Genomic DNA, 12,749 nt, shown 5'->3' on the forward strand with positions numbered 1-12,749 from the left:
ACTATGTTGTACAAGAGACGGAGGGCAATAAAGAGGTTAAAAGTTCGCATTCAGGGCCAAAACTTGCCTTTATGTGTTAACCTTTAATTAAGGAATTGGCCTTGTCTATAATACATTTTTGTAGAATAAATTAATAGACCTGAATCATTATACCTGAATTACCAATTATTTAGATAAAAAGAACTAAAAGCATATCATGCCTAAAATATATGTCCAAATCAAAAGTGTAGAACAACGTTGTACTTCTGATGGCAAACAATTTTAGAATATCGCGGACCAACGCCAGACCCCCCCCCCCAAAAAAAAACAACAACCGTCGTCCCGTTCCGAAGACTGCAACGGAGTCTACGCCAATTTGAGGTACCAGATATCTTCACATTTTGATCTGCAACCCATCATTTCTTGAGATGCAATCGCCTTCAATATTTCCGTGGTACTATTTTGAAAATGCCTTTTGTGGATCAACTGACACACTAGGATGGCGTCACTTTGATAAATAATGCACACTTTCTTTCACGTAAGAAACACATATCATATTACTGTTACAGAAAATCAACACATTCTACAGTATTAGTTACGGTAATGTTAATAGGAAAGGTTTACTGCATTGTATAACTTATGGAAAGCTACAGTTAACATCAAAGCTACAAAATTAATATCCTTAAGACAAAATCAACACTTATATCGTGTCAAGTTACCTATGAAAGTGTGTTTGAAAATGTCTTATATGCGGCATTTTATCCACAGTAGACGTTGATATTGTTCATTCTTAGGCAAATGCCTTTGACTCATTAATCCTTTTTTTCTTTTACCATCTCTTCACTGGCTAAGCTCTAACTTCAGGACATTCAGGTTGAAACACTCAGGCTTCTAACAACCTAACAAACTAACAACCCCAAAAGTTTGTTGCAATTATAGTATTTTCTTAAGCTCCCTTTCTCACGCAATATATCAAAGCGAATCAAAATCAAGGCAGTTATGATATTTATGATAGTTTATTTCATTTCTTCCCCAGCCAAAGTATCTAACAAAGTACCCACCTACAAGCTAAGCCTCAACTACATTTTATTATCATTAATTATGTTTATATATATAGTTATATATCTAATATGCTGTAGCAGCATGCTAGCAAAGCTGTCTTTTTGATGAAAAGGCAACGCCCTAAACTTAAACTCAGCTTAAAGTATATATTCAAATACATAAAGCGATTGTACTAAATAAAGAAGACCTATGGGCATTATTTTAAGTAGTACATATGGCTCGACAATTCTTGTATTTTAGTGATAGCTAATGCGTTTTATTGGTACTATATGATAATTTCTTCATCTAAATTCGCAACAGATTTTACTCGCAAATCGATATCTATTATCTATCGATGCATTTAGATTACTATTATTTTTGACTAATACTTATACAACTATCTGCAACGGTCCTAAGACAGATTAGTTACAATATCTGTAAACACGAGTGTCTTCAAACAGAGCAACTTTGATAAATGGTGCGTTTGACTATTCACCTTATCTTAGAACAGTATAGCTTTAATAGATGGTGCTTTATTCTATTTAACTGACTTATCTCAGAACAGCATGGGTTTGATAATTCGTGCGTTATTCTATTCAACTAACTTATCTTAGAATAGCATAGCTTTAATAATTGGTGCGTTAGTTTATTTAACTAACTTATCTTAGAACAGCATAGCTTTAATAAATGGTGCGTTCTACTATGCAATTGACTTATCGGGAAACATCATAGCTTTGATTTCTCTATTCACATAAGTGAAAAGAACATCGAGCGATGGAGGATTTTTTCTTTAGTTCTCTTCCATTGTTTGGTGTATCCAGCCGCGCATAGAGCTGACCCTGGCGTACACTCCGGGGTGGGAACGAGAGACGCAGTTTGATGCCCCCCAGCTTGTCACACCGTGAAGGGTCCATCTCCCGTCAGTCAGACACACGAGGGGGCCACCAGAATCACCCTGAAATATGTGTCAGAAAAAAACATAATTACGTTGTTGCCAGAATTTACACTATGGCATTACAAAACAAAATTAATGTACGAGTAAATGGACAAGAAAATGGACGTACAAGTGACTAAAAATAGATATAACAACAAAACGACGTGAGCATACTAGGACAAGTAGGTTTATAAAGTAAAACAATATGACCAAATAGATACACTTGCAGCTGCTAAAATGGGGCTTTATCGAAGAAGGTATTGTTTTATACATTAAAATTGCTATCATTATTCATATACCGTTGAGCTGTCGTTGAAGTTCTACTATACATTTGAAAATCAAGTCTTGCCATGCCCTCTAGTATAAAACGTCATCATTTTGAGAAAAAAAACACCATCTATATGTTCTACACCGTAAGTACATGTAAAGGGAGAAATTGGTATGCTCTTACAGAACAGGTTCCATGGCCTCCAGTATTGTAGTAACCCGCACATATCATAAACTCAGTGATCTTTCCAGCATACAAGTAGGAGTTGTCACATCTATCATTGCTGACCAATGGAATGCGGGCTTGCTTCAGGACGTCATCGTTTCCTGTCCCTATTAGGGAAAATTAACGTGATTAGCATAATCAACCATTCATGGACGGATGGTTTCAATTCGACGGACGGATATTGAGTATTCTTTTGATTTCTTAATTTTTTGGTGGTGAAGTCGCAGTGAGTTTTTTATGGATATCATATACTTGCCTTGGGTAGTTCCCCACCCCGTACTGACACAGTTGGTTCCCTCGGGGGGATCGTCTCCAGGGCCCGAGACAAGACAGACAGGCCACACGTACTGGTTCAGTGTCACCGGCTGGGCAAGCTTCAGCAGGGCCAGATCCTTGTTTGTCGGGTTTCTGCTGTATCCATTGTGAATGATAATCTGTAAAAGCAAGCATTTTGATCAGGCAAGGGATAGATGCCTCTGTCTCTTTTCAAAATATGATATTGTTTGGTAGAGTAGCGAACAACTGTTTCGGTGATCCTTTTTAGTCGCTGAATCATTCATTACACGGAACATGGCATACATATTGGGAAAGCATGTGCAAAGTCATGCCTTCATGAAGACCGCGCCTTTTACTCTTGTTTTAAAGCGTGGTTAAGATTCCAGGGCAGTGATCGTTGCCCTCTCCTTTGACGAAAGTTTTCAATATTAATACATGTGATTTTTAGTAAATACAAACCTGCGAGATCTGCAGGCGTTGTTCTGTTGAATCGGTATTGGATTTGTTGTACTTGCCCAGGATGATGTTGTAAATACTCGGCGATGGCCTGAAATGAATAACAAATGCAATATTAGATTTTTCTACAATTTGTCTGACACCTACCTCCTATGGAACACGACCTCAATAGACCTGAGGGCCGCTATGAGCTTAACATGAAAAAACAAAATGTTCAGAAAAAAATATCATGCATTCGTCTTTGTGCTCGTGTATATGAATGCAAATTTCTTTCTAAATTTAGATAATTAGATATTTTGAGAAGGAAACAAAAACCAAAAGAATACAGTTATACGGCAAAATGACAGTAATTAACAGCTGCGTGGTTTCAAACGTTAAAAAGTTATTGTGAAGAGATTAACAATGATCATGCATTCATTTCAATACACTAATAGGCAGCAATGCATTTGCACCTTAGTTTAGTTTGTGCCTTTATTCATGTGTACAGACTTTTTACAAGGTTCCCCACTTTCAATATTTTTGGGAGGGATATATATCTGAATTCGTTCATGAAGAAGTTTCTGATAGTAATACAAACGTTTGAAAGCATGGTAATTAATTAAGTTAGTAATGAAAGGAAAAAACAAAACAAATGAAATCGAAATCAACAGTAAATTCTGAAAATAACGACAGCGATATAACCTGCCCTCCAAGTTAACAGATATTGCAGCTCACAAATAAGGAAACAAAGTAAAAATCTTGGGTTTCATCGGTGGTGTGGTCTGCTTGATATATAACAACGGCTGTATAATTATTACCCACTTCCCTTCGGTCTATGAAATTGTCACTATATGCATACTGCCGAATGCCATAACCGCCAAATGAACGATCAAGTCCGCTTATTCGGTAGTTATGAGGATTGCCAATGCCTTATGACACTGTATAGGCCCCAGGGCGTGAAATTAACAATATATTGTACTTCATACTTACTCATTTGCTACACAGTGAGCAGCTGTTAGGACCCAGAGGGGATGGATGAGGTTCCCCCCGCAGTGGAAGGACCCGTAACGTAACAAGTAAGCCTGCCAGGGCCAGCTACCCGGCCGGGCAGCGTTACCGCCGACGATACGGGCGACGGGGAAGGTTGGTTGGATGGCTGGAACACCACACTTCGAACCAATGTTCTCTGTTTCAAAATGGCAGTAAAGGAATGTATGCTTTGATCAGTGTATTCTATTGTTATTCAAAGAACAATCCCCAAGCCAAATCACCAGCTTCTCAGTTTTCTTCAGTTTGTCAATTTGTGCAGTCTTATTTAGTTTATCTACTTTATTTTGACGTGATTGTCTTTATTGATTCCTCCATTTTAATACATAGGAAAAATGTCATTGTGGTTCAATGGGAACTGATTTACAGCAATTCAGCAGCCAATGAAATTTATTTTATTTTTGTTTAGTTATAAAATGCCCTGTAATGATTTTCTTGCGTACATTCCATTTTCCATACAAACTAAACACATGCCGCCGTTAAAGTCCGCATCATGTACAACTATCAATTTCAAAGGACGTAAGACACAAGAAAAATCATTAAGACTAACCACAATTGATTTCATCACTCCCATCAGCACAGTCCTCGGTGCCGTCACAGATAAGTGTCATGTTGACACAATCCCCGTCCCAACATGTGAACTCATCGGGAGAGCATGTACCTAAAACACAAATATATCTGGATGTATAGGACGAAAATAATAACTATTTTAACGAAATTTTCCTTCACGTCATTGTATGCCATTGATCAAGATTTGTATAATATAATTTCAATGTTTAACGACGGTATATGTTTTGTAGTTGCCACCAGAATAACTATGCTGGCAGTACGGAGAATAGTTTGCCATCAGAGTTTGGCTACCATGGCATAAGGTTCACCTGGCCGTGAAAGAATGCCACTCTTAGCCTGGACTCACTATCTTGGTCAATTAGTCAATTTTTTTGTCAAATTCTACGATACGGACCTCCGTGGAAAGGGCTAGTGGAGGCTACGTGTTTTGTAATATTGCAAAATGTAGCTTAACATTGTGAAGGAGTTTAGAATGTGCAGACTGACAAATTCTAAACCCTTAAAATGGAATGTTGTGCACCTGATTAATAACCACTGTTATATATCCCGAATCTTTCGAAATTTCGGGTGAGAATTGTTCAAATGCAAAATCTTGCCACTTACGCGGGGGGTCCTCAGCAGTGAAGGTTGCAAAAAATCCCGACCTCGTCACTGAACCATCACTCTTGAATATCAGAAAGGCGTTGTTCCCAGTAGTGGTGATTGTTCTAGATGATGAACCACAAAATGTGGCGAGCACAGGAGCAGTAGCGTTCCGCCCATCATGCACAGTGAGCGAGTCATAAGGGCAACCTTCCAAGGTGAACGCTGTAAATCTGCAAAGATTATACTATTTTTTTCTTACACCGTATGCAATTGGATGGCCACTATGTGGAAAACGGAATATTTCTAAACTAGAGAATCGCGACAATCGCCAAGTCATATTTAGAAGTCTTGCGGGGTGTCAGGATTCCAAATATCATAAAAGTCCATCTGCAACCTCTTGGTAAAATGAAAATGAAAACCATGTTTTGGTTGAGTTTCCTATTAAAAAAATACAGTAAAAGTAGATTCTAAAAACACAAAACTACATTACATAAACAATTCACATCATGTGTCTTTCCATAAAAATCTGAATTGCGACTTTATTCTTTCTTGACGTTTTGTGCTAATGCAAGTGCCCATTATTAGTTATTTAGTCAAAACTCTTTTATGAGAACTCAATCACATGGTCTTGCTTTGTTGGCCAAATAGAAATATACTATAAAATCGTAACAAAGATGGTAAATATATATACAGAACTATTTAATAATTATGTCTACCATATTCATCTTTGAGAATATGTTGAATTTTTGTAAGTGGGCATATGTGAAGTTGCAGAAGATAACTCTCACCTGATGGTGACAAACTTGCCAGAGCTGACAGTTATCAGCCAAGAACAGCGGGCGTTGTTAGGGTAGTTGCCAGGGTAACCAGGGGATGTGAAGTTACCAGACAATCCCGTAAGTACGGATGGGTTTCCACATCCACCCGAAGGAGATGTCGTATACGTAGGAGCTGTTGTGGGAGTTGCTGTGGCTAAAAGAGGACAGCAGTCAATATTTAGTTGATACGACTTTCTGGGCGTGCACCATTCATATAAGCACCCATAATTATATTTATTTGCTCATTAGTCTCTAGAAATGAAATGGATCTGTTGTCTTTAAATGACTTACTTAATTGGCTACAAAAGAACTCGTCACTTCCATCAGAGCAGCTGGAATTGCCGTCACACGTCAAGTTAAGTGATATGCAACTCCCATCGAAGCATGCAAACTGGTCTGCATCACAAGCCGCTTGCACTGTTTCAACAGAGATCATAGAATTGGTAAAAGAGAAACAATCCTTTGCAATTTGTATCAAAATCTACAAACGCGTTAACGAGAATCTAAGAAGTGATCAAAACAAGATTCCCAAAGGTTCCATAGCATGCAATGAACTTAACTATCATCAGAGGCAGTCATTTATCATAAATGATTGAAGCACGGTCAGTGCAAACGAATTCATGCATGCAACATTTATGACAAAACATGACAATAGCTTCAACAGCAAAGCCATCATTACTTCAAAATGTCAATAGATGCAACTTTCACATCCAAAGAAACTGGCGTAAATAGTTAACTGTAACGGTTACGTTTGAGTATATACATTTCTAAGGTACTTAGAATTTTAGCGAAGGTGAACTATTGCATAAAACTATACAAAATTTCTCTTACAACAGGATCCTGACGTTAAAGCGATGTCATCAATTGCCATGTCGCTACTTGAATAATAGCCTCGAACGCCTTCAAAGCGAATCTGTGGGATGGGGCAGGTTGGTCAATCACTTGCTACATGCTTTTTCTTCTTCAATTACTTTTCTGTTGAGATAAAATGTCTTACAGGGAAAACATTCAAAAATAGATAACGAAGCAAATAACAAATGGGATCCCGGGAAAACGTCCACTGCAGGAATCAGAACATAAATGTTGATATCCATGATAACAATGATGATAATGAATGTGAAGAAGACAACCGGGGTACAATGGCACTGATGTAAATGGATGTAAGAAACATATTTGACGTACGAACCAACAGGATTTATCGAACCCCTCACCTGAAATACACTAGCATTTGATGAAATATTAGAAGAAGCTAGAATCCATTGATTTCCCTGGCTTCCAGACCTTGTCCATACTAATGTTTCAGGATGCTTAGGCTGGAAGACATAGACGTTCAGTGTCCCCATGTACCTCCCATACATGTGGTAGAACCACCGCAGGCAGTGTTGACCGTCAGAACGAATGACTGGCAGTGCCAGACTAGTAGTTGACCTACGATAACCATAATCTGCCTCCGTGTACATGTAATACCCTGCAGATCGAAAAAAAAGATTAATTCTTAGAACTACAATACATTTCGAATAAGCTAAGGTTTACACACAGCACCGCATAGCGCAATGCAATAATTAATAATAATAATAAGTAGCAACGTCTGTCGACTTTTATGACACATAGAATACAATATATTATATATAAAATATATACAATATATTGTATATATCCAAAAGTATTCAAAACCATCTAGTGCTATATTGCCTGTATATTTACAGAACAAAAAAAAACTGCAAGACCATAGCTCTTTCGAATGTCCAAGTTGAAATTTTCGTTGATAACAGTAAGAAGGAATTTCACAAGAAAAACATACCTAAAACACAATACAGCAATAACGTTGTAAAAGACCCAACTTACCGTATCCATGTGTATGGTCTGCTGACGGTCCTGTTCCATAGGTTGGGGTATTACGGTAGCGTCGAATCCATCGAAAACCAGTGGCCGGAGTTGTCATGGAGTTACACTGATCTGTATCAAAGTTACAACTCCAGCTTTCCTCGTCTACGTCTTCAGAATATAGAGGACAAAAATACATCATGATTCTGATAGGGAAATCTCAGATATCTACATGTTACCAATTGCAAATCCTTCAAGGACATTAACACCGTCACTGTACCAACGTCTTTACCGCACGTTACAGTATGGTATGGCCTTACAATGCCAAAATACAAAATTCCTTAGTTATCAAGTATTACAATTACGTGATACACAAAGACCGTATTTCATCATGTATAAAACATCCATACTAAACTGAGATACCGCATCTAGAAGACTGTTATATGACTGTGTACTTTCATCAGAAGAAATGTAAAGCATGGAAAAACGAATTGGTACGGCCACAGTAGAGTTCTTTGATCACGTCAACGGAAATTAACAGCAAATAAAGACAGTGTCTCCCACAAAGATCTAAAAAAGTAACTTATTTTGACGGATCAATGCCAAAACTAGACTTTGCTATATGAAGAAGGTCAAAATTTGCAACACAGCATCTACCATCAACAGACTGCCTACAAAATATTTGTACAATATTACCTCTTTTTACTACGGATACATTAGAATTGTACTCACTGCAGTTTAGTTCGTCGCTCCAATCCACACAGTCAGGATGGCCATTACATCTCACTGAGAGTGGTACACACTCCGAGCTGTTACACTGAAACTGGTCAGGTTGACAAGCTGCAGGTTTAAAAGGCAGAATAATTATTCACAAGGCATCACGTAGAACGTTCAAATGCCAAGTGATTTTCTCTTGATAAAATGAGACTAGATCAACATTCTTTTCTATCTCTTTCTCTCCGTCCCACTCATTCTCTCTTTATGAAATCATCGTATAAAGGGTAAGCAATGCCTGGTAGGTGTAACGTCTAATGAGCTGACACAACGAAACTTTCACCTTTTACCCTTGTCACTATATCAAGGTTCGAGCAATGCGTTTGTTAACAAGTTACACTCCATGGCAAGTCTAAACAGAATAGAGCACTTTTGGAAGAAAGTTGGAGATTTCCTCTTAACGATCTTATTGAGATGAAAATGCAAAGCGCCAACAAGAGTGCAAACGATCTTACAGCAGGAACCAGATTCTATATTGATGTCATCAATCGCCATGTCACTCGTATAGCTAGCCCCTCTTACTCCTTCAAAGCGAACCTGCAAGTGACAATAATTCGAATTATTTAATACAAAAAGGCCTATGCTTGCTACGCACTCATTGTAATACTCTAGTGATGAAAGTATGAATAATATGTTGACAATAATCGTCTTTTATGATGTATTATGAATTATATCCCATTTTACATTTCTGTAAGACCCATGGTGAAACAGTCATGGTGCAAAATATAATGGCTCAAATAACTGATACATTGTGTCTTTGGAAACTTACAGACCGGTGTCTATTTTAGACAGTTGCCTTCAACGTCATGTAGTACATATCGTAACGCACCTGAAATAAACTAGCGTTGGTCGAGATATGGATTGAGGCTGGTAGCCACCGATTCCCCTGGTTTCCAGATATATTCCACACTAACATGTCAGGATACAGAGGTTGGGACATATAGACGTTCATTGTTCCCATGTCCGATCCATACATGTGGTAGAACCACCGCAGGCAGTACTGACCACCAGGGCGAACGATCGGCAGCGTCAGACTGGCAGTCGCACCGGGAGAACCATAATTTGCCCGAGTGTACATGTAATACCCTGCAGAACAAAACATTAACAAGAAGGACCACCTTTAAATTAATAAGATATTTCTGTGAGAAACTAAATACTCTGAGTCTTAATAGCAAGAAACTGCATTGTTGGCATTAAAACATTAGAACTATCTAGATCATTATACTGTCTCAGCGCTAAAATAGGCTATAGATTAGATATATTCATGTCAATTGGATACACTTTTCTAAAGGCGGTTGAGGTAGAAGGTGCAATAAACATAAACAAAACTAGGTAACAAACCGGATTCATCTGTATGGTCCACAGATGGTCCTGTTGACGAGGATGGCGTACTACCAGACCGTCGATACCATCGAAAACTTCCTGTTGAGGTTGTCATGGTGTTACACTGACCTGCATCAAAGTCACACATCCACCTGCCTTTTGTTGAAATCAAGACACACCATCGTTAAATCAGATTTAATGTGTACAAACATTTCTTCTGCATATTGATACCATAAGCTTGTCACATCAATAATTAAAGCTTATTAGACGACACTGGCATTCAATGGTAACGTAATGAAGACAAACAAATTTTGAATAAGTTATAATATTTTCTCATACACATTATTGGTACAGTACGCTGATGATTGAAGATGTACCGCGACTGCCAATCCAAACAAGACGTTGCCATACCTGTAGGAATGGTAACGCCACACCTGTACCAGCGCCCATACGGTCTGGAGTATCCACCGATAGCTCCGAAGTAAAAACTGCCTCCGCGAGAATAACGCCAAAAACCTATAACAAATTTAGGAAATTCTTTTCTGTGAACGAATTAGACATCATCCATTTTTAATTACCTCATGGGAGTTTAGTTTGAACACCTTGCTGCGGCAATGTACTACTGAACTAACTTTAAGTTGGTAATTCGAAAAGGAAACTCATTAATACATTACGGGGTGGGATATGCTAAAATGCTTAATAGACATAGCAAACGTTGCGACATGAAAGGTGACACATCAGATAGGTGCCTACCTACTCCACTGCAGGTGTGATAATCAGGATCCAGTGATGACGACGGAGGATCCGATGAAGCTCCAACAAGCTCGCAATGGTCCTGACCGTGTCCGGAACGGTCACCAATATTCCGGAACGTCCCGTTGATGCTGTCACTCAGAAATATTTTGTACTGAGTAGACGAGCACAAGACAACACCGACATAGAGGGCCCGACCCTCGTAGGTGTAGCTGGTTGGCCTTACAAAGCGCTCACCGTTACAACTGGAGCAACTGTTGTCGTAGGTAAAGTTGTACGGCTCCCATGAGTCGGTTGCTGTGAAAAAAAATATACAAGCAGCTTAAGGACATCATTAATTTTATGTTGCAATTTGATAATTACGGCAATAATTAGACAAAGACAAGCGGCAAAGGTGGAAACAATCTTCTGCTCCTTTTATAACGAATATGGGGAATAGAAGACACAAACATCCTAAATAATACAATTCATTATACTTTCTAAAATATCGTATTATCTATTTTGGCCCCCAATTCAGTAACCGCAGATAGGTGTCACCATATATGCACCGTTGATGTTACGGAAATACTTGGATATTGAACTTTTCATTTATCACAGTGCAGCAAACGGTGGTAGCTACATTGATTCCCATTGCATATTCTTACTGCAATTGTTCTCATCGCTCCAATCCAGACAGTTAGGATGGCCGTTACACCTCGCTGAGAGTGGTACACACTGTGAGTTGTTACACCGGAACTCGTCAGGTCGACAAGCTGCAGGTAAAGTAAAATCAGCATTAATTTTAAAAGGTATCATGTATACAAATTATTCAACGGAGTTTTTTTCAAAATGTATGCAAAAATCGCTCGACAAACATGTCGAAAACATGCTACTGAAGAAATGCTGCTTTGCGTGTTTATATTATGTAGTAAGCCTTTGCTTATACAAAACAGTTCTTACGGCAGGGGCCTGGTGTTACAACGACGTCATCAATTGCCATGTCACTGTAGATGTAACTTCCTCTTACGCCTTCAAACCGAATCTGTTGGATGATATTGGAATTGACGTATATTAAGAATAAATTGTCACAAATCAGGAATGAATCATCATCATCATCGCGGGCTGCTTACCCGGACCAGGTCCTCCTTTCCTCTCTAGACGTGTCTGCCCCCCAAAGCGTTCTTCAAGTCCTCGACCCGCAACCACCCCCCCCCCCCCATCATGAGCAAGCTGGTCTATGTAGGTTAGTCGAGGTCAACCACCATGTGTATATCCGGTTGCTAGCTTCCACAGTATGAGTTTACTAGCAAGCTCTGCTTTGTTCCTAAAACAATGGCCGGCAAATCTGGTCATACGCTCCCTGAATTGTTGATATGGCGGCAATATTGCCACACAACTGTTCTTTTGTAGGATGTTGTTTCCATGAATTGTTAAGCGGGGCCCTCAACATACGAGTGTTCCATCAAGCTTGCTTTCTAGCTTCCTAGTTAATGTCCAATGAATAAAAAAAATGCTATTTCTATTTTATTATTATTTTGTTACATACTGACATAATCCTTGCCTTGCAAGGATATAGTTCAATAACTAGTTAGAAGCAACAGAAACTTTATGTCTCATAGCAAGAACATCTTTACACTAATTTTCTTAGGAGTATATGATATTGCTATATTTCCGCTCATATACTATGCAATTTCAACTAGTGCAGCTGTAGGCAGTTCAGAAACATATTTGACCTAAAAAGCGGCAGACTTCATCCTGCCCCTTACCTGGAATGCACTGGCATTGGTTAAAATTGGAGTCAAAGCGAACAACCATCGATTCCCCCGGTTCCCAGACTCTGACCATACTCTCATGTCAGGATACGGAGGTTGGATGACATAGACGTTCAGTGTTCCCATGTTCCACCCATACCTGGCAT

General features: G+C 38.8%; 1 protein-coding gene across 1 annotated transcript; it reads right to left on the minus strand.

Moving 5' to 3' along the window:
- Positions 1-742: 742 nt before the first annotated feature.
- LOC118428425 (MAM and LDL-receptor class A domain-containing protein 2-like) lies at positions 743-9,857 on the minus strand. Its single transcript, XM_035838482.1, has 15 exons — positions 9,606-9,857; positions 9,232-9,313; positions 8,735-8,842; positions 8,024-8,173; positions 7,390-7,646; positions 7,010-7,091; positions 6,470-6,595; positions 6,149-6,332; positions 5,379-5,590; positions 4,756-4,866; positions 4,149-4,344; positions 3,183-3,270; positions 2,704-2,881; positions 2,406-2,554; positions 743-1,975 (listed from the first exon to the last, which is right to left on the minus strand). The coding sequence occupies exons 1-15, from the start codon at positions 9,852-9,854 to the stop codon at positions 1,811-1,813; spliced, it is 2,337 nt and encodes a 778-aa protein (XP_035694375.1). The 5' UTR covers positions 9,855-9,857; the 3' UTR covers positions 743-1,810.
- Between the last annotated feature and the right edge of the window lie 2,892 nt (positions 9,858-12,749).

The sequence above is a fragment of the Branchiostoma floridae genome, chromosome 13 (assembly GCF_000003815.2).
Source record: "Branchiostoma floridae strain S238N-H82 chromosome 13, Bfl_VNyyK, whole genome shotgun sequence".
Taxonomy (NCBI): Eukaryota; Metazoa; Chordata; class Leptocardii; order Amphioxiformes; family Branchiostomatidae; genus Branchiostoma; species Branchiostoma floridae.

Bases quoted from the DNA above. Each gene is read 5' to 3' on its own strand.
- LOC118428425 (XM_035838482.1), bottom strand. From the start codon at position 9,854: ATGTACACTCGGGCAAATTATGGTTCTCCCGGTGCGACTGCCAGTCTG. The intron at 7,647-8,023 runs GTAAGTTGGGTC...TTCGATCTGCAG, and splicing joins AGACCATACACATGGATACG to GGTATTACATGTACACGGAG. The intron at 3,271-4,148 runs GTAAGTATGAAG...TATTCATTTCAG, and splicing joins GCTCACTGTGTAGCAAATGA to GCCATCGCCGAGTATTTACA.